Here is a 22896-nt window from a genome sequence, read left to right as displayed (position 1 = left end):
TCAGAGGGGAGCATCAGCTCACCAGAGAGCAGAGCGTTCCTGTAAACAGTCGGGGGCTGAGAGGCTTTCTCTGGAACCCAAAGTGGTGAAAATCAGGTTATAATCTTACTTTATTAACCCGTAATCCAGAGTGGCAAACATCTGGAAGTGTATAAATCACAAAGAAGACTGCAACTTAAAAAAAAAAGTCATTGGTTCATTTTTTTAGTGGGATGTGGCAACAAATAATGGAATAAGCTGCCGATAATGTATTGAAATAGTAAATAAAAACTATACCATCCACTGCACAACAACGGGAAAAAATATCTTTTGTTTTCAAGAAATCCATCCTGTATGTATTCTGATGTATTCTGATGTATTATGATGTATTCTGATGTATTATCATGTATTATGATGTATTATGATGTATTATGATGTATTATGACATCATCGGCTTCAGTTTTTACTTAAAAAAGGGTTTTATTGCTACATTCATAAATGTTATTATGATATAATTTAAATTTGATTGGTTGCAACACATAACATAATACACAGTAGTACACAGCCGTCTGGATAAAATATTTGTTCACTTTTTTCAAAGATACGTTGGGTTTTGTACAAATCTCAGCTTCGTACATGAAAAACAAAGTGGGGGAGGTTTGGACGTGGATATTTATCAGTTGTTATATGAAACCGGGCCCCTGATGGGCCCCGCCACTGTGTCTCCTTGTTCCTGCAGAAGAGCAGAATCCTGCTCACCTCATTCATCAGATTATCATCTGGCAGCAAAAGGGAAGAGTTATTCACACTATATGAGCTGTGAATCACACGACGCCCCTCCATCACACATCATGATGCTTTATCGGACCAATTGTTCTGAACACTTTGTCACCAAGATATCGCTCCGCCGTAAAGTTGTCGTCTATTAAACAAACTGTCACTAAACATTCAGCTGCTCGCTGCAACATTAAAAAAAAAAAAGAAAAGTTGAGTTGTGGTTTTAAAAGAGGGAACGTGCTGCACTGCAGTGGTTTTACCTCCACAGAAAGTAAACTGTCATTTCTCCATGTGAGACTGAGGACAGAGAGAAAACACATCCTGATACACGTACGACATGTATGCAGTGTTTTTAAGTAATGGCGTGTATGTCCACCCATCTTTAACAGCACTGGACAGCCACACTCGCTCACACCTAAGACCAATTCAGTGTCACCCATTATCCTCACTGGTACTCCGAGAATATGCATACACAAAGGCCTGGCACAGATTTGAACCCACAACCTTCTCGATATATTACCTCATCACCTCAATCTCAGCTCCCTGTTCTGTTTACAATTGATCTCAAAATTCTACAAACATCTTTTAAAGTTCCTCGAGCAGAATCCACACAGGAACACTTAGCTGGAGCTGCCAGGACGCCATCTTGGAATTGTAGGACGACTCGTCCCTGGAGGACATTTCAGAATTCGTTTGAGAAAATAACTCCTGTACTTTTACATATTGTTACTTCTATATGTTATTTTATATATTATTCATTTATCTATTACATGTCCATATATATTTAGTATAGTATCATATGGCTTTGTTTCTCTTTGTTTACCATTCTCTTAATAGTAAACAAATTGACTCCAAATTGATGTAAATATATTTCGAGGAATTACTTTTGATGAAAGACTCCGCATATAAATATCCTGATGTCAAAATTAGCAAAGAATATTGGCATAATGTGTAAAATCAGATCAGTATTAGATCAAAATTCACTCGACTTATTTTATAACTCCCTCATTCTTCCATATCTGAGTCATGGTGTGGAAATATGGGTAAATAATTACAAAACAAACATTGATTTTTTTTTTTACTTCAGAAAAATTTGACTCTAAAATCAATCTGATTATTATTGTTAAGCTCCAACAAATCCTCCATTTACCAAATCAAAGACCTATAAATACACAATACTGTCGACCTTAGTACACAAGCATGTATTTGTGTCAAATATACTTAATAATCCTTCAAATCAAAAACGCTGAAAAGTTTAGTCGTGGACGGTTTGTCCAGGGTTGCAGTTTTGTTCACGCCATCTTTGATATCCCAGAAGCCCTTGCAGCAGGTTTGTGAAGATGACGTCAGTCAGGAAAACCAAAACAGTTCAATGGAAACAGATTCTGTTTATTCCGTAGAGACTCACTGTTGTGATCGATTTAGTCAGCTGCCGTCTGGAAATGACTGGTGATGGCCTTGTTTTCGTGTTTCGGTCTATTGTCTGTGCAACAGTGGTGTATTTTATGGGAAGTATATTCTAAACCTTTTCTCTGGTGGAGGAACTTTAAAGCTGCAGGATTCCAGCTACATTGTGGATTTTGAGTCACGACCCCTCGACTCTGGAAGAAAGTCCAGTGAAACAAGCTGCAATCGTCTGCAACTTTCACAATGTTTAAAACAGAATTCACACTATGGCTAAAGGCTAATCAATCGCGTGATCACTTGTAAGACCTGATTAAATGTTGTAGACTGTGATTCCTTTATATTGCAGGGGCGGTTGTAAATAGTGTATATACTCCATGTTTGTTTGTTGTTAAATAATTGTTGTTGTCTTAAATGTAGGACTATGGAAGGAAAGTAGCTCATAGCTAAATCTGGTGCACTTACACAAAGTGACTACTGAGTCCATTATTGTGGAAATCAACTACCAAAGTAAGAAAGATCAGAACGTGTCAACACATTCAAAAAGCTGCTTAAAACTCCCGTTTGCAGACTCACAGTTAGGTGATCTTCTGAATCCCTGATTCTATTGAGTTTTTTCCATCCCTCTTCTAATAATCCTGTTATAAATAAGATTTTGATTCCTTCATCTGTCAACGCTCTTTGTCAAACTGTGTTTTTTAAGAAATGCTCGACAGACATGATAAAAGTGTATTATGTAAAAGCAGGGATGATTTATTGAGCTTTGAACTTGTCAAAAATAATGTTTGTGTAGCTAATGCTATAAGCTCAGCCTGAATCTTCAGTTTGTTTGTTTTAAGATAAAAGATGTGATGGATGTGGGAAGTCACACGACCCGTGTGCTGCCAGTGTTTAGTGGATAAAGCCAAAGCTCTGGAAATCTGCCATTAACCTGCACAGCTGCCAAACTCTGACTGGGAGTTTCTTCCACTGTTTCAAGTGAAGCAAAATGTATGTGAATACAACGCAGGAAACAAAATAGAACCCTACACACAATCATGAAAAAGATTTCTGTACTTGGCTTTTTATGATCATAACGTCAGGGAGTAAAATAGTTTTGTATTACTTAATGGTGTTTCTTTCAACCATAAATGATAACTGCTGGGTTTTTTGGTTTTTACAGGTAAAAATGCTTCAATTTCATAATGTTTCACTTCAGTTATCAGGCTTGTCGGCTAACTAAGCCTAAAGGTCAGAAAACAACTGACAGCCTCGTGTTTGAGTTTCTCTGATAGTTTCTTTAATTCACTCGCTGCGGCTCAGCAACATTTCACTGCAGCTGGAAAAATGAAAATAAAAGAACACCAAGAACTTTAGCGAGCTGGAAATTAGAAGCATGAAACTTAAGATCCAAGAGTGTTGTGAGTAAATCTAGCCACCGCACAGAGACTGAGAAGGTTGAGCTTAATGATCAGCCATTTTTCAAGAGTAAAGGTGAATTCTTCTATTCACAGACTCATTATATAGATCTCACCAATTACATGCTCACCCAAAAGAGTCCCTCCCCTTCTTGTGTCTAACTTAGCAGCTATTTCAGGCAGAAGCTTTGGGCAGTAAGCTGCAGCTGATCCCAGCTTCACAGAGGAACATCTACCTCTCCTCCTCCTCAGTCTGGCTGCACAGTGACATCAACTTCATGTGTCATCTGCTCCTGATCTCCGCCTGATGTGAACATTCCTGCAGAGGCACAATTCTCCTGTGCAAAGATGAAGATTTTGCAGAATTACCTCTTTTGGGACAAGTTACTTTCTGGCTTTAGTTTGGAAATGTAGTAAAGCCACATATGCTGCAGTGACTCCAGAGACTTCACAGCCAAACTGATGACATATGCAAGGAAATGTTGGGGTTTTTTGTGTGTAAATTTAAAGAGCCACTGAAGGTGTGCTGAAGCTTTTTCTGCATGCCAAGAGAATTATTTCTAGTGGTGCATGCGATGTACCTTAGCCTACCTAGAAACTGGGCAACATGGGCTTGTTTGGTTAGGTAACAAGTCCAACCTGTTCAGGACATTATATAATCATCACTGAGGTCAAACTCTGCCACGCCAACACTCTGCTCTCCTCTGGCCACCGCAGGAACTCAGTGTTGTGCCACGGAGAAATTCAATAGATACATAGATCATGCATTCATTGCATATTGGTGTATTTTCAAAGAGGTGGCCTCAGGCCGTCTGGAGTCCACCTGGGCAAACTTAAGGACACATCTAGGCTTTAACATGCTATAAATACAAATAGAAGCCTTGCACATTCTCCCAGGAAGGAATGGAGTGTTTTAGTGTGCATTGGCCTCATGAGGGCACGGCAGGCGCTCACCACTATGAGCAACGTTCACAAGATAAAATCGACACGCCGTTCCACTGATTCAGCTCCTGTTTAATTGGATAACGCAGTAGAAGATGAGACTCTGAATCCATCCCAGCGTGATTGTGATGTTTGAAGAAAGTTTAAGTTTTTAATTGAAGTCTTGAAAACACTCTGACTTCCACCAAACTCCGACTGTCTCTCACACAGTCACACACTTCATTCTGATCTGAGAACCCGATGTAACTGAGCTGGACACATAACGTGAACTCACCTTCTGGTCGCTGCGGAGGCTTACAGTTCTCACGTGTAATGCCTGACCTGACTTCAAGTGCTCTCTCCACACACACACACACACACACACACACACACACACACACACACACACACACACACACACACACACACACACACACACACACACACACACACACACACACACACACACACACGGAGACGACATGTCACCATTTTGTCGTCAAATTTTGTGAACATGAAATAAAAATGGAATTCATATCGACTAAATAATAAATGTGCAAAGCCTTGGATCAGCGGTGTTGCTGTGTCACAACCTATTAGCCAATCAGACGAGCAAGAGATGATGATAGAAGACGAGGTGACGTCTCTTCCAATAATGTAAACTGTGGTTCATCATTAGACAAGGGGAATAGAGTTGGTAAAGTTTAGCTTCACCTTTCACTCAACATTAAAGCTTAGAAATAAAATACAGCGTTGCTTCTGAACTGTGCCTCAATCCTCTGCGACGTAAAGCAGTCGCTGTAGATTTCAAAGGCTTTGTGCAGCCGACCATAGTCTCATAGCAACAAAAACACCCAACTTCAGACCCATGGAGCTGTAATCTTGTTGTGTAAGACCTGGTGGCTCGGGTGTGGAGATGAGAAGAAATTCTGCAGAGCACAATGGAGGAGGTGGGAACTGCTGGATGGGTGAGGAAGAGGGGGGGAGGGGTGGGGTGGTAAGGGCCTGATGGCACTGATCCTTGTTCTTGGACTGTAACATGGAGCGAGGGAGGACAAGGAGGGGGGAGAAAGGGAAAAGGAGGGAGGCAGTGTGAAAAGAGGAGGGGACGGACAGTGCAGAGGGAGGGAGGAGCCCCCACCCTGACCTGGTGTCTTGTGCTCCACCTCTGCTCAGAGAGGAAAATCTCACAGAGGATTTTCTGCTGGGACCTTCACTGACCACTGTGCTCTCAGGATTGTTCTGCTTCTGGAGTCCATTTGCTGGAATATTCTCTGGGAGACTCGGGAAGCGACGCGCTGCAGCCTGCTGGAGTCATTCCTGCTGGAAATGAGAGATCTCCACCTGAGGTATGAGAACCAAACAGGGGCCTTTCGTATGTGCAGCCACAGTTTGTCTTCCTGTAAAAAAGAGAGAAAAGTTCAGACTGACTGAAGTTTGATGGCCTACATGATGATTACATGTGCAGTTTATTCTAGTGTATCTGCGTTATTGTTGAACACCTGAGATGCAGATTCATCATCATCATCATCATCATCATCATCATCATCATCACCTCAGATATCTTATTTTCTTCTTATATGTTGTCGTCTGCTTTTTGACTTTGTGTAGTGACTTGGGTTTGCAGGGCCTGAGGCTAATCTAAGTATATCTTCTCAGGGATTAAATAGCTTCCTAATGAGCTTCCACTAATGAGCAAGCTTCAGTTAAAGGAGAGCTGTCACTGCAGGTTCTCAGTACAATGTCAAAGCCCCGGCACCTTGACAGCACTGCTGCAATCTCTACTTTTAGCTGCCATCCATCCGTCTCCTACTCCCGCTTTGTCCAAACTGTGATCTGAATTCAGCACACCTTGTGATGATAAGACAATTTCAGAACAGCTCTCAGTATTGCAGTTGTAGAAATTCTATATTTTAAACATTTTTGATCTATGTGGCAACTGAACATGAGTTCTTTAAACCACAAATAATAGATTAAAAGGATTAATATTTAATTCACGTTTAGCTTTAATAAATACGTTTCTGTTGATATAATCCTAAAAGTCTCTAACAAAATTACATTTTCACCCACACAATGCCAAATATCTACATCAAAATACAGTTTTCACACACATAATGTCAAATTTCTATGTTAAAATCTAAATATTGCACACAAGATTTTCTACCTGTAAATGGAATCATTCTTTTGTGCAGTTTTCATCATATTTCATCGAATAAAACAGCAGTTTTTTTTAAGTGTACTGTATATAATATTCCTTATGTTTTCATATTTGCAATAATAATAATACAAATTTTGGTTATATCTTCTTTTCATTTTTTGTGAGTACATCATCTACATAACATTTCAAGGAGTTTAAAAGGAAACTGTGCGCTATTATTTCTTTAATTTTGGTTGCGATTGTTTAATCAGGTTGGAAGATTTCTTCTAAAGTTACAAGAAAAAATATTGAATAAAACGTTTCAAACACCTAAGCAGGAAGTCTAAGTGTTAAAAAAAAGTTGTCCAGAAGCTTCGGTAGTTCAGATGAGTCTAATTAGAATAAGTTTATTTACAATTTGCAGATTAGCTTTGATAGATCATTCTAGCTTCATGAAGCTTTGAATTAAATTATAAATATTAAATAAATTTCTATGCCAAAATTTCACAAAGAAAGGAGAATAATTTATTTACATATAAAATATCCTATATACATGTGAAAATATTTGTAAAAGATTACCAATTTGGATTATCTCTTTTACCATAAATACAGATGAGTGAGTTTTTTCTGATGTCTTGTTCAGCAAAAATGTGATGTCAAGCTGAGAGGCAATTCAGCTCAAACACTTGAATTATAGGTAATAATCTTTAATGATGTGTCTTATTTTTGTATATGTTTATGACAGAATCGGTTAGAGAGTACAGAGTTTGAGATTTACAATAGTGAAGTACTTGAATAAATGTAAACAGCTGAATGTCATTACTGCTGATCTGACAGAAGAGGCCAGTAAACTAGTGAAAAAGTTCAGAAAATTAAGAAGATTAATAAAGAAAGGGAAATGTAATTATATAAATCTTTATGAAGCCGTACTGCAGAGAAATCCTGATATGGATTGTTGTGCATTGTTCTTTTTAAACAGCATTTTGTGGGCTGAATATTTCTTTTAATTCATCCTCTTGCACGGATTTCTAACCACCTATTTTCTGTCGCACAGGGAGTAATATGAGGAAGCCTTTGAATGGGCTCGATCCTGGTATCGGACCTCAGGGATTCCACAGTGATTAGGCCAGGAAGCAGTATGCAAACCAATCGGTGAAGTGCGGCGGCCTGTCAAACCCCAGCATCACCAGCCCAGCATTGGGGGGGATTCCAGACGCTTCGTCCCTGCTGGACAACCTGCACCAAACACCATGGATTTCATGTTACCCATAAGAAGCCGAGACATGATAGCATACTCCAGATCCGCTCCTCCTCCTCCTCCTTCTCCTCCTCCTCCTCCTCCGGGCTCGCCGGGCGGCGGCACCAGGCCCTACCAGCACTACCAGGCGGTCCGAAGAAAGCTGCGGCCAGGACGAATCCTGGGCTTCGTCATCAGTCTGGCGGCCGCCTGCACAGTCTGTTCATGGAGTGCCTTCTCTCTGGCCACGACAATGGCTACTGAACCACAATCCACGCCTGAGGGCTCGGGAGAGGCGGCTGTGCCCCAAAGAACTCTGCTGCAGCACCACAACCTCTCGGCCCCACCTCAGGACTCGCCGATGGCCATGCCGTCACTGGAGGAAGACATGAATCACGGGGACTACCCCACGGACCTATTCACTGTGGAGCAGAGGCGACAGGGCTGCGTGGGCTTTCATATGTTCGGTATGCTGTACATGTTCATAGCCTTAGCCATCGTCTGCGATGAGTTCTTCGTCCCGGCGCTCACCGTCATCACAGAGAAGCTGGAGATCTCTGACGACGTAGCAGGAGCCACCTTCATGGCGGCCGGTGGCTCGGCCCCGGAGCTCTTCACCTCCGTCATAGGGGTCTTCGTCTCACACAGTAATGTGGGCATCGGCACCATCGTAGGCTCTGCCGTCTTCAACATCCTGTTTGTGATTGGGATGTGCGCTTTGTTCTCCAAAGAGGTGCTGAACCTCACCTGGTGGCCTCTGTTCAGAGACGTCTCCTTCTACATCTGTGGCTTGCTCATGCTTATCTACTTCTTCCTGGATAATCAAATCACGTTGGGGGAGAGTATCAGTCTGCTCATGTGCTACACCTGCTACGTGACCTTCATGAAGTTCAATGCCAAAGTAGAACTTCTCATCAAGAGCATGCTGGGCAGCAACCAGGTGGACGAGCTGGAAACTGCGCCCAAGGTGAGTCTGACTCCCATCATCCATCCATCCATCCAACCATCCATCCATCCATCCATCCATCCATCCATCCATCCATCCATCCATCCATCCATCCATCCATCCAGAGTAGAGTATTGTGCATCAGCAGGTCCCTACATTCATCCTTTCACCAATTCACCTCACCATCTTTATTTTTTCCATCCTCACCAGAAACACCCAGCAGAACATTTCACAGGATCTACAACTCAATATATAAAATATAAATAATAAAATATTATACAGCCCAGTTAGACACATGACTGATGGTTCATTCCCCAAAAAGATTGGTCACATTCCTCAAAAGGGAACATGGCCGTTCTTTTGTTTTTTTTAAATCAGCGTTTCTTGAATGAAATTGGAGATGAACCACAGAGACCAAAGCAAAATACATTTTCTCAGGCAGGCTAGTGATCTTGGATTTCACCCCCATAGAGGTGTCAGACGTCAGTCTGCAGCTTCTTCATGATGCCTAAATCCATGATAAAGCTGCAGGTTCAGCTGCTACTTTTAGAAACTGAGCACAGAAAGACTCAGAGGATTGATGGAAGAGAACTGAGCTGAGAACCCAAAAACTTTCTGTTTAGATAGGGGAAAGTTAAATAAAATTACCAACGCATGCATTTCACCCTGCATTTTATAGTCTGGGTTTGTTTCTCATGTTAGAACACTTTTGTTTAAATAGCAGCTTTAGAACTGTGCAGAGAGAGAAATGCAACCGACATGTGAAAGTACCCGTCATACAGAAAGAATACCAAAGTATCAGATTACATCTAAAAGAAACAAAACTACTCAATATGACACAGTGTTCAAATATTCCATCCATAATTTCCATTTCAAACATTCAATTTAAATTCTTTTTAAATGCTTTTTTAGTAGTTTGGAGGGTTACATACAGGATCCTACACTGTGATAGTAATTCTATAATCTATCATTTTCAGTATTAAGTCTCCAGTGTAAACAATACCTTCACAATCTGATCACCTTTGTTGAAGTTTTTTTGTGTGTAAATCAGTCACTCAAACACTGAAATACAAGAAATATCATTATTATGACTCTGAAAACTGAAAATGTGGAAATGAGGTTGAAGTGTTGAGCAGTTTTTTTTCTTTCTTGTTTTTGCCCTCATATTATTTCAGTTTCTATTTGACTATTTCTAAGCATCGGGGGCTTTTACCTCCGAACTTGTTTTTTTTTTTTGCGTAGAGATTTGTTTGCATCTGACCACAGTGTCTGAGACATGACTTCTAACTCGGGAACCATTTTTAGTCTCCTTTTTTTTTATAGCCGTGACTTTTACCCCTGACAACAACCTTACACTACCAATCACTTCAGTCATTAAACCAATCACTCCATGTCAACGAGCACAAGGAAAAGGACATTGTGATTTCCTCTGAGGCCTCATTATGATGACGTGTGTTCAAAAAAAACAAACAAACCCGATGCATAAAGACACTGAAATACACAACCACCCTTCTGACAGAGAAAACAATGATGTTACTTTTCTCCCTCTGTCGTTTGTATATTGTGTCTGTGTGCAGTTGGAGTCAGATCTGTTGCTCTCTGATGTTGTAATCTCGTACGGCTCTCAGGTGACAAACATTCAAACAGCTGTAGGATGCAGCTTGGAAGTAGCTTAGTATACAGTCAGTTCTTCGGGGCGTATACAGCATGAGGCTGGACACGTGTTAGAGAATGCCATTTTTTTATTTCTATTTTTTATTTTATTTGTGAAAACACCTACATAAAAAAGCTTTTTCTTCTTCTCCCTGTTGCTATTTCTAGGGCGGTGATTCAGGCAGGTGGCAGGTCTCACGTTTTAGTCAACAGATGAGCTCATAATCATAGCCTCCAATTTGGACGCAACTCCCGTAAAGCTCCTCCCCCTTTCGATACTTAAATACATGGAAACAAGAAAAGAGAACAAAGGCCTTTGTCCCAGTCAGGCTTTTTTGTTATTTTCAAATCAGATGGAAGAAGTCGTTGTTTTTCTGTCTGTTTATGGAAATGTTTTTCTACCAGGTTATGCACAATATATGATATATGTGTCATTTCATTCATTTATTTTACGTATTGCAGTCTCTTTGCTGGGGTACTGTGGCGCTTTTGAACCTTTATTAGTGCCGTGGCAGATGCTCAGACCACTTCACTTGTCTGTCCTTCTGGGAATCAGCTACCTCACCCCAGCCCAGGAACATCGCCCAGCACTCGATGTCCAACTGCCTTGCCCTCATGTGTCAGTAGCTGCTTAATAATCCCCGGGGTTAATGCCCTCCCATCCAATTAGAGCCACTAATAATAGTCGGGTGCTTCTTGGAGGAGCAGAAATCAGAAGATCAGTGAGGGAAAGCAGCAGCACGCTCCTTTCTTGATTCACACCTGTAACCGGGGTTTTGTTTGATGTATTCCTGAGGAAACCCCGGTGGGTTTCTACGGTCTTTATGACTGATACAGCACCTGTGTGGAAGGACACCATGAGAAGATCTGCAGGTTTGCTTGCTGAAGGCACTAAAGACGCCAATCCTCTCTGATCCCCTTATCAACTGCTTACCTGCAGTGACGACAGCAAATACACAACCCAGAACACTGTCAGTCAGTCTCTGCAGAGTGACGAGGAAATCTTCAAATTCATCTTACAAACAGACATTTCTGTAGAGGAGCAGCACTGTAGTGTTAAAATATCAGATGTGAACCCAGGTTAGAACAATTCATCCTTAGACACTTGCTATTGTGCCTCATCACAAGATTTTATATTTTTAAATCTTGACCCACGGTGCAAATACACATCATATTTGAGGTTTTTGTGCAGCAATCAAACAAACTGACTCTAACATGTTTTGCGTCGCCTCTCGACTGAACCCTGAATGCAGCGCGCATCAAAACAGTAATGGAGTTACAAAAAGTTCATCATCAGCCATTGAAGTGCAAATATCGAATAAAAAGGAGAAAAGTGGAGTGAATTTGCTGACAGATGAAAGTGAAAGAGCCGATGTGACCTGTGAGGGTTGCAGGAGGACTTCACACGCAGGTTTGAAAACTTACAAGTCTAAAAGTGGTGATCTCTGCAGATTAATCCTGACTAAGTCCCACAGCTCAGAGAGAGAGAGAGGGAGCGAGGAAGAGAGGGAGGGAGAGGGAGAGAAAGAGAGAGAGAGAGAGGGAGAGAGAGAGGGAGAGGGAGAGGGAGCGGGAGAGAGAGAGAGAGGGAGAGGGAGAAAGAGAGAGAGAGGGAGCGAGGGAGAGAGGGAGAGAGAGAGGGAGAGAGGGAGAGAGAGAGGGAGAAAGAGAGAGAGAGGGAGTGAGGGACAGAGAGAGAGAGAGCGAGAGCGAGAGAGCGAGAGCGAGAGCAAGAGAGAGAGAGAGAAAGAGAATTTAGAAGAAAAGACAAAAAAAATGTATTCACTAAAATGTGCTGAAAGCTGAGCCTGATTCTGGTTCTGGTTCTGATTCTGGTGATTTAAATGTGGCTGCAGGTCAGCGCCTCAGATCCCGGCCCTCCTCCAGGGTTTACAGCTACTTCCTGTTTGGAGCGGCCGCTCAACGCAAAGCGCACAGTTTGGTTTCGTAAAAGCTTTTGCTATGTCATCAATGATTTATTATTTAATCGCAGCTTCGCAATTCAGCTTGTAATTCTTTCCTCTAAGTATTTTTTGTACATAAATGCCATTCATACGTGGAACTCATCTCTGACATTTACTGTGAAATTAGCTCAAATTTGTTCTTAACAGTGGTTGAAACAGGTATTATTGTTCAAGAAAAATGATTATCAATACAAGTGAAGGAGAAGAAATTGGCACTATATGTCACTGAGCAGAGCTTATCAATATGCCTCAAATACTACTAAGATTCATCAAATCCTACATAAATGTGACAGTAACAGGATGAGAGCCACTACATGTGGCTTCAACATATTAGAAAAGTGTTTTTAATGAATAAGTAACGTGCTGTAGAAATCTCTACATGTACAGACATTATTTATACTTTCTCTCCTCATATAGTTTATCCAGTGTCCGCTGCTGCTTTATTTGATGGATTTATCTAATGGAACGCACAATGTATTTACGTTATTCAGTCACTGTTATCTTTGCATTTAGACAATTTTGCAGCCACAAATCAAAACAACAAAAATTGTGTCTATATATAATGTTTTATTTTATTTTATTACAAACCTGTTGCAAATATTTGTTAAAATGAAAATGATATGCTCACAGGATTTTCTAAGAGAGATTTACTTGGTGGGAAACACAGATGATGGTTTCGCCAAAGTTGAAACTGTAAGTTATGAAAGTGGAACATATTTTATCAGAATAAAAACTGCTGATGCAGCCATTTTAGCTTCATGTCAAATGTTGTATTGAGTCTTAAAAGTAAAAATAAATGATTAAAAAAAATGGCCCTGAAAACATCCAGCCGCTCTCACAAGTCAAGATGAAGTGAAGCCAAGACGGAGTCATGCTGGACTTTATTATTCACATTGGGGGGGGTTCTATGTTCTTATCATGTTTCTATTATATGTTTCTGAAATCAGGAAATGTTGTTGAAATGATTTTTTTCATGTGAGATTAGGTGATTAATAGAGTGTAACCTGAAGACGGTAAACACATGCAGCAGATTAAAAAAAAACCCTTTAGCTGTTAATTATCTGATCTGGGTGACAATAACAAGTCTATAGAAGTGAGTCCCCTAAAAAAAAACAACAACAAACAAACAAACAGGAGAAGAAGCTCTTGTCTGGTTTAGCTGCCACAACAGCAGCAGGCGAGCTAAAGAGATTATCTGCTCAAACTCAGAGGCTTCCATCATGAAAACGTGTCAACAGAACCGTGCACTTTTACATTTCCACAGAGAAGTCTTGGTCTACATCCACCGTTTGTCAAAGTGAGAGATGTGTGTCTGTCTGGAGTTCAGGTCAGCCTGGACTGTGACACCAGCTGAAACCTCTGCAGCCTGAATAGTAACACGAGTCCACGTTTGGAACAGATATCAGGGGATACGAGCAACGACTGCTTGTGTTGTAAAGTCCTTTGGCCTTCAGGCGAGAACCTGCAGACAAACACGAAGAACGTGAACAGAATACTGAACTTTACGAGGCCAGATAAATGAACTGACCAGGAGTCCGTTCTATTTATATTTTTTTAATCAAAGTTTTATTCCTGCAGTTTCTCTGGAGAAAATTATTAGTTCTTTTTTTGTTTTTTAACCTCCTTTCAAAGCTTTAATGGAATAAAAAAAAAAATAATCTCAATCTCTGTAGATTAATCGGGATTTATTTTGCTCTCCGTGTGATGAACAGCTACAGATTCTGATCCCACAGGAAATTTACACAAATAATTTTATCATCTTGAATCAAGTACACAAAACACAAAACTGTCATCATGCCGTGGAAATCCTCCGTCAGTGAATAAGTGTGTGTGTGTGTGTGTGTGTGTGTGTAGGCTGGTAGTCATCACGGGCTTGAACCTCCCACCCTGAGGAGGAGTGAAGAAGGAAGAAGGGTGCCGATAACTCACTGCACATGAGCAGCACAGAAACTTTATGTTTCATCGTATTACTAAAGGAAAACAATAATACTTTCTTTCCCTTGTCTTCATCTTTGTATTAAAGTTTGATCTCAGCACCAGACTGAGGTTTTACTAAGTGATGAATCTCTGTCACCCACTCCTTCTCTGCTCCTTCTGCAAACGACTTTTATTGTTCATCCTGCAAAACTGGCACAAATGTTTTCTTTCTTTCTTCTCTAGTTCATAGATAGATAGATTAAAATACAGGAATTACCTGTTGTTGTCTGACTAGTTAGATTAAAAATGAATCATCTTGAGTACCTCATTCATGGCCTAATGCTTTTGTGTTACAGGGCAGATTGAGGAAACTGATAACGTGCGTTATGTTTTATTTCTGTGTTTTCCCCTCAAGGTAAATGCGCCTGGAGACGACGAGAACAAGCTGATGGTGAGATTGACTTTAAAATAATCATTGTGTTTGTTGATCATTTTACAATGAATGAATATAGACACAGAAGGATAACCACTTAAATAAAAAAGAAATGCAGGCTTTCATACAACCTTTTGTTTCGGTTGCTGTCCAGGCTAAGCCCAGACTGCAGAGGGAAGGCAGCTGTGCTTCTCTGCACAACTCACTGATGAGAAACAGCATCTTCCAGCTCATGATCCACACCCTGGACCCCCTGAGTAATGAAGGTATTTGGCTGTTTGGAAAAAACTACAATGTCCACTTGTGATCACACACAACACATTTCAATGAATGTTGATTATTTAAGCTTTTGCCACATTCCATATTGTGCAGCCCTCCACAATAAGAACATATAGTCACACATTACTGTGCAAATCTCAGCAAAAGTTTCTGCGAAGAACATTTTCAAACAGGTGATTTGCATGTCAGTAGATTCTGTATTATAAGCTGTAAATTAACCTACTTCAATTAAGTGTTTTTAAATAAGCGATCATTAAATGTACTCACATGTAGCGTGGGACAGTGACACACATTAAAGGTTTATTTTGCACTGGATTTCAATTCCCAGGGGTTAATTTGCTTTCTTTGCTCCTGCTTTATTTCAGGGCAGTTCAAAGAAAAAGCATCAATCCTGCACAAAATGGCCAAACAGAAGTGTAAAGAGGAGGCTGCCAATTCCAACGGCATCGGTGAGTAACAGTAGACCAAGATGTCAACAGTTCACACATTTGATTTGTTAAAAACAACAGCAGACGGGGAAAAAAAGAATCATGGCTTTGTGTCGAATCGTGTTTCCTGTCTGTCAATTCTTCACATTTGTAGTATTAACTTTCTCTGATCTACTGTTTTGATGTCTGTGGTACAAATACTTGCATAAATACAAATACAACAGTGCAGTTATTTGTACGGGCCTGTTCTGAAACTCTTTGGATTTAATATGTCTTCATTTATTTTAGAAGACATTTGCTGAGCTCTTGATGAAATCAGAATTTCTAGTCAACATTTCGGTAAAATGTCTCCGGAACTTTTTATTCCTTTCTTAGCTTCGTCCGATAAAAACATCCCCAACAGTTCAAAGGTTGCAGTGGAAGTGACGCCGCCGATGAACGGCATCGCAGGAGGGGAAGAGGTACGACTTCCATCAGCTCCTCGTAAAGGAGTCCATTTTCACACACACTTCATTTGTTTATACATGTTTGTTCATCAACATGGAAATATCCAAATATTGACACGTCTGTGTTGTGATGAATTGATCTCAGGGAGGTGAGGAGGAGGAGGAGGATGAAGATCAGCCTCTGAGCCTGGCCTGGCCGGACACCACCAGGAAGCAGCTCACCTACCTCTTCATCCTGCCCATCGTCCTTCCTCTGTGGATAACTCTGCCTGACGTCAGGAGAGAGGTGAACATCTTCCTCCGGCCACTGGCCGCCGCTCAAATACAGCGTCGCTCTTCTTTTCCATAATGATTGAATTCCCCGGACAGCCGCACAAAGCCTTTCTCTTCCCACATGCCCATTTTTAGCAGGATAGTGTAAAAGATAAGGCACCAAACTGTGAGGCATCTCCTGGATATTAAAGTTTAAAAAGATAAATATGAAGTCAATATGTAAGAAATGTCTCGGATGAAAGAATGAATACTTGTGCAAACAGCATCTTGCAGTGCAATCGTGTGTCAGGAATCATTGTTATTGATAATGTGTCTATGAACGTGGACAAAACCAGACAACAGATGTTTGACAGAGGCTTTTATTGTTTCAGACTTCAGAGAGATTCTTCCCCATCACCTTTTTGGGCTCCATCTGTTGGATCGCTTTCTTCTCCTACCTGATGGTGTGGTGGGCTCACCAGGTACTTCACTCACCTCCTCGGCCTCCACACACTTTTATTCACCATCTCCGTCGTCTGATCGTTTCTATTTCTGAGTGCAACCGTCAGGGTGTCGAATGTGTGACCGTGGCAGCTAATCCCCACTAATCTGACTTGAGCCGCAGCCAGATCCACCTGTAACGCTCTATTTTAACATCACGAAGCCACAAAGACGGGACAGAAGCACAAGGTTGTCTGTACAAGGACACTGAGCGAGAGAACGCTCCGGCTCTGATGTGTGTGAGCAATAAATGTCACCATAGATATTTTCAGTATTAACTGACTCGTTATTAAAATTAGCATCACAAGAATCTGATAAAAAATAAAAAAAAATACTTTTGTCATATTGGTGTTAAAAACACTTTTTCATACAGTTCACCAGAATATGTTTCACAAATTCAGGGAATGTTTTGAAAATCACTTCTTCTTCTCTAATGTTCCTTATTTAATAGCAGTGGGGTCAATGAATATTTGCTAGATCATCCCTTTATAGAATAATCATGGAAATATTTAGATAACTGAACATTTCATTCCTAGGCTGCCAAGTTACAATAAATATGAGTACATGTTTATGTGCAGAACAAAACCACAACCTATCAGCAGCTCCCATCTTGTTGTTTGCCATGATTACATATAATAGATTATTATTTTAATAATTATCTTTTCAAAATTCATTTGGATGTTTTTCAATCTGGCCGCTCGCCCGTCAAAGGACTTGATTTATTTTGCGTTAGAACAGTAACGCTCGTCTTTTAAGACGCGCGTTACATTTAACAACCCTTTTACAATTTAAAAGAAGAAAAATAAAAAAAAATAAAAATAATGCTCAGTTCACACTGAACATTATTTTTCTGTTGTGCCGATCGTTTTGTTAAAAAAAAAATAATAATAATAATAATTTCATGCTATATCATGAATGAGATGAATGGGCTCTGATCTGATTGAATTCAAGCTCTTTTTGGGAAACCAGACGAATAACTAGAGACTATTTAATGTTAAAGTTTTTATCTAGCAAGTGACCACATTCATCAACTTCACCAAAACTTGGTTTTGATTAGTGAATCTTCATTGTAATTTGATTAACATTCAAATAAACCACAGTTATGCTGAACATTGAGACGAATGCTGCCATGAAGAACGAGCTCTGCACAGGAAACTGATGAACTGATTATTTACCATTTATAAGATGCATAACATCTAAACTAAGTTATATTTAGTGAACTTTGTTTCAATATGTTGTACAACAACATCATTTCATCATGTTTAGACAATCCTTTACATATATCAAATTAGAACTTTATTGAATTATGAGTTTATTTTGAGCTGGAAAAGGAGAATAGGAGGAGTGTGGGTGATTTTGGTCTGTTGAATGCTGATAAATATATTTCCTTCAACATAAACGTCACATTATTTATTCATATGACCATACCAACACACATTTGGCACTCTGGGTATTTTAATCAGGATTTAACCAGTAAAACTCAGTTTTAGTGATGGATTGGGTGTGACTGCTGAAGGTTGAATCAGAGTTTTTCACATTGTAGATGTCCTGCTGTCAGGTTGACTTCTGACACTGAACCAAGTTCTGTCAAACATAAAACCAACTGTAAAGCTCTGGGAGTGCGTTTTCTGTGTTTTGGAAGTTAGTAAAGGATTCAAAACAATGCAAAACGTGATACTTCCTGGGCTCAATGGATCCTAAGACATTGAGTTAAGAAAGCTGTTGGCTTGACGTCGTTTTCACTCCATCGAATGTCTGATTGATCCTCACAGGTCGGAGAGACTTTCTGGATCACAGAAGAAATCATGGGTTTGACGATTTTAGCGGCGGGCACTTCGATCCCAGACCTCATCACCAGTGTGATCGTAGCACGGAAAGGCCTGGGTGACATGGCGGTGTCCAGCTCTGTGGGCTCCAACATCTTTGACATCACTGTGGGGTGAGTCCAGCAACAAACAAACACCAGCGAGGAATCGGGTCGTCTTCAGTGCAAGAACACGAGCAGATAAAACCAGAGTCACACGCCTCTTCTGTTTCCTCCTGCAGTCTGCCCTTCCCCTGGCTCGTCTACAACATCCTCAACGACTTCAAGCCCGTGGAGGTGAGCAGCAACGGCCTGTTCTGTGCCATCGTCCTCCTCTTCCTCATGCTCCTCTTCGTCATCATGTCCATCGCGGTTTGCAAGTGGAGGATGAGCAAGATACTGGGATTCTTCATGTTCCTGCTGTACTTCGTCTTCCTCATCGTCAGCGTCATGCTGGAGGACAAGATCATCGTCTGTCCCGTCACCATCTGAGCTACAGACTCGCGTCGTTTCTGTCGCTGCGCTCGTTTCAAACATGACTTAGGACGCGGGCGCAACAACGTATTCCTCATCTGTAACACATGCACACAGTAGAAGACTGCACACACACACACACACACACACACACACACACACACACACACACACACACACACACACACACACACACACACACACACACACACACACACACACACACACACACCTTGAGGCTGATTGAGGCTGCTCGGCGCTCAGCAGCAGACCAACTCTCCCTCCTGACCAGACTGATGAGAAAGACTGTCTGTGCACCGTGGGACTGCACACAGCGGCTGCTCATAGTTCAAATCTGCTGAAAGCAGCTGATGGGCACAAGGATTAATGTGGAAAGGAAGAGTAAACCGAAATGTATTTGTTTTTTGGGATTTTCAACTGAAGGACCGAGTGGCTGTATAAGAAGTACCTCCACTTTTCATGCAAGCAGCCAAGTTAGGCATATAAACTCAATACGTGGGCTCAAAGACAGGGGGGCTGAGGAAAAGGGCTGAGGAAACACGTAGCTGAAAGTCATAGCTGCTTTATCGACATCTAGAGTTAACTGTGTCCATTCCACTGACTTTGTAACGTCATCAAATGAGAAATATTACGTGTTTAACCATTTGAGAGTGTTTTTAAAAGCATCATATCGTTACACCTTATTCATAAATATATGTAGGAGGACTGGTAAATAGATAACGCACACTAAGTTTCCTATTTGTCTGCTTGCATCTGAATATCCCAGCCGGATTTTTCATTTGACTTTTCATACAATAAGCTCATGAACATGACTTTTTCTGGTTCTGACTGCCTTTACATGGACCACTCTAGAGAGGTATCGCTCCAGTATGTTGCTGATGCAGTTTGGAAAACAAGTGGTGAACTAAAGATGAGTGTTATCCGCTGTATTTAACATGTTATTCTTTTTTTCTTTTTCTTAAATTATGCGTTTTTAAAAGAGAGCACTCACGTCAACACGTATCACTGGAGTTTCTTCTGTGTTGTTCTGATGTGAAACAAACTCATGTACTGTAAAACGTCACACATACTTTGTGTTATTTATATTAGAGCTGCAGGTGGTGAGCCACTGAAAATAATACTGAGTGAAAAGCATACAATTTTACCTTACTAGGGATCCAGGTATGATTGAAAATAAGAATGTTAACCTATAATTGGGACACAGTTAAAATGTTTTCATCATCAGGTAATGCATCTCATCTGAAGAGGTCAGTCTGACCAGTCAAATAAAAACCACATAGAAGTGTGAGTAACTTGAAAAGATTGAGTACTATTGTTGTATTTTCTCTCAAAGTTGGGAAACAAAGAAAGAAGTTTGTTTTAAAAGGCTCTCAGCCGATAATGTTTTGAGTTTATGGACAAAATTTGCCCATAAAATGAGAAATGAGTGAGAAGAAAATGAAGCGAAGCAGATAATGTGTTGACTTCATTTTGTTCACTTTGCCTCAAATGTTGCTGCAGAACAACAACAAAAAAGAATAAAGAATAATCTGACATATTTTTGAATATTTTGAATGCTCTAAATATTCTGGAAATTTAAATTCTACTTGAGAAACCCCCACGACTCAACAATGACTCCAGTTTCCTTTTATCAATCAGCAGAGCAAATTGATCTTCTCTGACTCTCTGACTAAAGGTCCCGTCGATGTCTCTCAGAAACTCCTCTGCTCTTTACTTCTGGCTGAGCTAAAGCACTTCTGAGCATCTTTGGAACGGCACAGGAAGCGAATAATTCCAGTTCAAATAATGTTTAGACTTTTTATACTCCGCGCACTGCTTGGATCAAACATGTGCTCATGGAAACATCCTGTCTTCTCATATATTTTTTTTGCATTTGTTTTTCATTTTAATTATAGTTTGATCCTTTTTTTTTTTTTGTTAGATACCTGGATTAAAAGTATCTGTATAGCTACACATCAAATTATAATTTCACTATTCACTATTAAATAATTTTTTATGCTTTCATATTTCTTTTTTTCCAAATAAGCTTTTTTTGTCTTCAGAATCTTGACCATTTTTTTCCTGACATGCAATGTCCAAATGTGTTGTGTGTTCATACATATGAAGAAATGCGTAAATTGCAAATATAAGCTCCTGTATGTAGTGATAGTCGACTCATACAGTTGTTTATAAGATGCAGCACAATTTATTTCCTCAGACTACAGTTCAGACTTAGCCTGTATATGCAGTATCTTCTTTGGTTTTTTGACGGATGTGAGGAATGTATGCATGAATGAGTGCATTTAGAAATCTTTATTTCCATTTTTTCCTCGACCAGTTTCCCTACAATGAGATGGTTTTGTAATTCCCTGTGACATTATGCAAGTATGGAATCATATTGACATACTACTTGACTCATGTACTATACTGTAAAAAAAATCATATATCGTTCAACTCTGTATAAAGTGTTATATGTACAAATAAATGAAAACTCAGATTTTCACTTATGCAGTTTTTTTTTCCCACGGCATTGACAATACGTGCGACTCTTTCTGCAGTCACAGAACCGGCTCTGGTGTCTTTAACTAAATCAATGTGATTGTAATCCCATTAAACAGAGCATTATGGATTCTCAAAAGCAAATCTAATTAACCTCTCAAAAAGTCAGATCGCTTCACCTCACCGGCTTCCTCATAACAGCAATCTGCAGTGTCATCTCCGAGGAAGCAATCTGCTTTACTTTGACACAAGCCTCTTACAGAAGCATGCATGGCCCGCTGCCATGATCACAGTGATGCAACGGGGATTAAGTGGACATCGGAGGACAGCCTTTGAAGGACAAACTCACCTGGCTGCTTTTAGAACAAGTGACACCTGAGGAGTTTTGCTCACACCATTGCACCTGTCTGCCAAAGAGCCACTTGTGTTCTTTTTTTTTTTTTTTTTAAATAGTTTCTTCCCTGTGAAAATGGCACAGCTGCTGCTATCTTTACATGTATTACTGCAGTTGTATATTTTTATTATTCTGGTTCCCACAAGACTATTTTAAAAGCCTGCAATTCATCCCAAATACTCACAGGAGGTTGAGCGATGACTGTTTTCTCTTTTTCAGCACTGTAAACCCCCAACCCTACCTCTATAGACACACTAAGTAAGTGTATGTTACTTTAACATCTCTAGAGTTTTTATTCTTTAATGTTGAAATGGAGGAAAAGAGGGACTTTTCTTTTTTATACCCAGACGGAAATTTATAGTCAAGACAAAGCCTGAATGTTGATACCCTCAGTCATGCTCAATATAGCATTGATCTGTAAGCTCAACACACCTATCTGCTGGGCCTGTAGACCTTTGAGGTTTTCTTCAAATGAATAGTGTGTTAGGAATCAAATTCATCATCATTATTATTATTATTGTTATTATTATTATTATTATTATTATTATTATTGTTATTATTATTATTATTATTATTATTAGTAGTAGTAGTAGTAGTATTAGTATTATCCTCAAGAATTGTGAAGTCCTTGTTTCCAAATTAGTACGATTTATTTCGATTTTTTCACTCCCCCCTCAAGAAAACAAAAACAAACAAAAGAAAACCTGTGGAAATGATTCCAACTCACTTCTTGACTTCGTTACCTCAGCAACAAACTTTTTCCATTGTTACATTTTATTGTCATAACGCAAAGTAAAAACATGTTGGTGTAGTGAAGAAAAGTATTGCCTCACAGCACTGAAATATATAAATAAAGTGATTGAAAAAAAAGAAATCTTCTCCATCAGTAATGGAAAATTTGTCATTGTTACCCTTGTCGCTTCCACCTCCTGCATGAAGGAAAAGGCTGAAATACAGATAGATAGATAGATAGATAGATAGATAGATAGATAGATAGATAGATAGATAGATAGATAGATAGATAGATAGATAGATAGATAGATAGATAGATAGA

General features: G+C 40.0%; 1 protein-coding gene across 1 annotated transcript; it reads left to right on the top strand.

Moving 5' to 3' along the window:
• Positions 1 to 5652: 5652 nt before the first annotated feature.
• On the top strand, positions 5653 to 21451 carry slc24a2 (solute carrier family 24 member 2). The gene is made up of 10 exons (XM_080463461.1): positions 5653 to 5827; positions 7670 to 8819; positions 14748 to 14783; positions 14920 to 15031; positions 15410 to 15493; positions 15848 to 15933; positions 16064 to 16204; positions 16563 to 16652; positions 18444 to 18610; positions 18718 to 21451. The coding sequence occupies exons 2-10, from the start codon at positions 7866 to 7868 to the stop codon at positions 18965 to 18967; spliced, it is 1920 nt and encodes a 639-aa protein (XP_080319587.1). The 5' UTR covers positions 5653 to 5827; positions 7670 to 7865; the 3' UTR covers positions 18968 to 21451.
• The last annotated feature ends 1445 nt before the right edge of the window (positions 21452 to 22896 follow it).

Source organism: Lipophrys pholis, assembly GCF_963383615.2.
Source record: "Lipophrys pholis genome assembly, chromosome: 5".
Lineage (NCBI taxonomy): Eukaryota > Metazoa > Chordata > Actinopteri > Blenniiformes > Blenniidae > Lipophrys > Lipophrys pholis.
This window is presented reverse-complemented; position numbering and strand designations above follow the sequence as displayed.

Bases quoted from the DNA above. Each gene is read 5' to 3' on its own strand.
- slc24a2 (XM_080463461.1), top strand. From the start codon at position 7,866: ATGGATTTCATGTTACCCATAAGAAGCCGAGACATGATAGCATACTCC. The intron at 8,820-14,747 runs GTGAGTCTGACT...TTTCCCCTCAAG, and splicing joins AGCTGGAAACTGCGCCCAAG to GTAAATGCGCCTGGAGACGA. The intron at 16,653-18,443 runs GTACTTCACTCA...TGATCCTCACAG, and splicing joins TGGTGTGGTGGGCTCACCAG to GTCGGAGAGACTTTCTGGAT.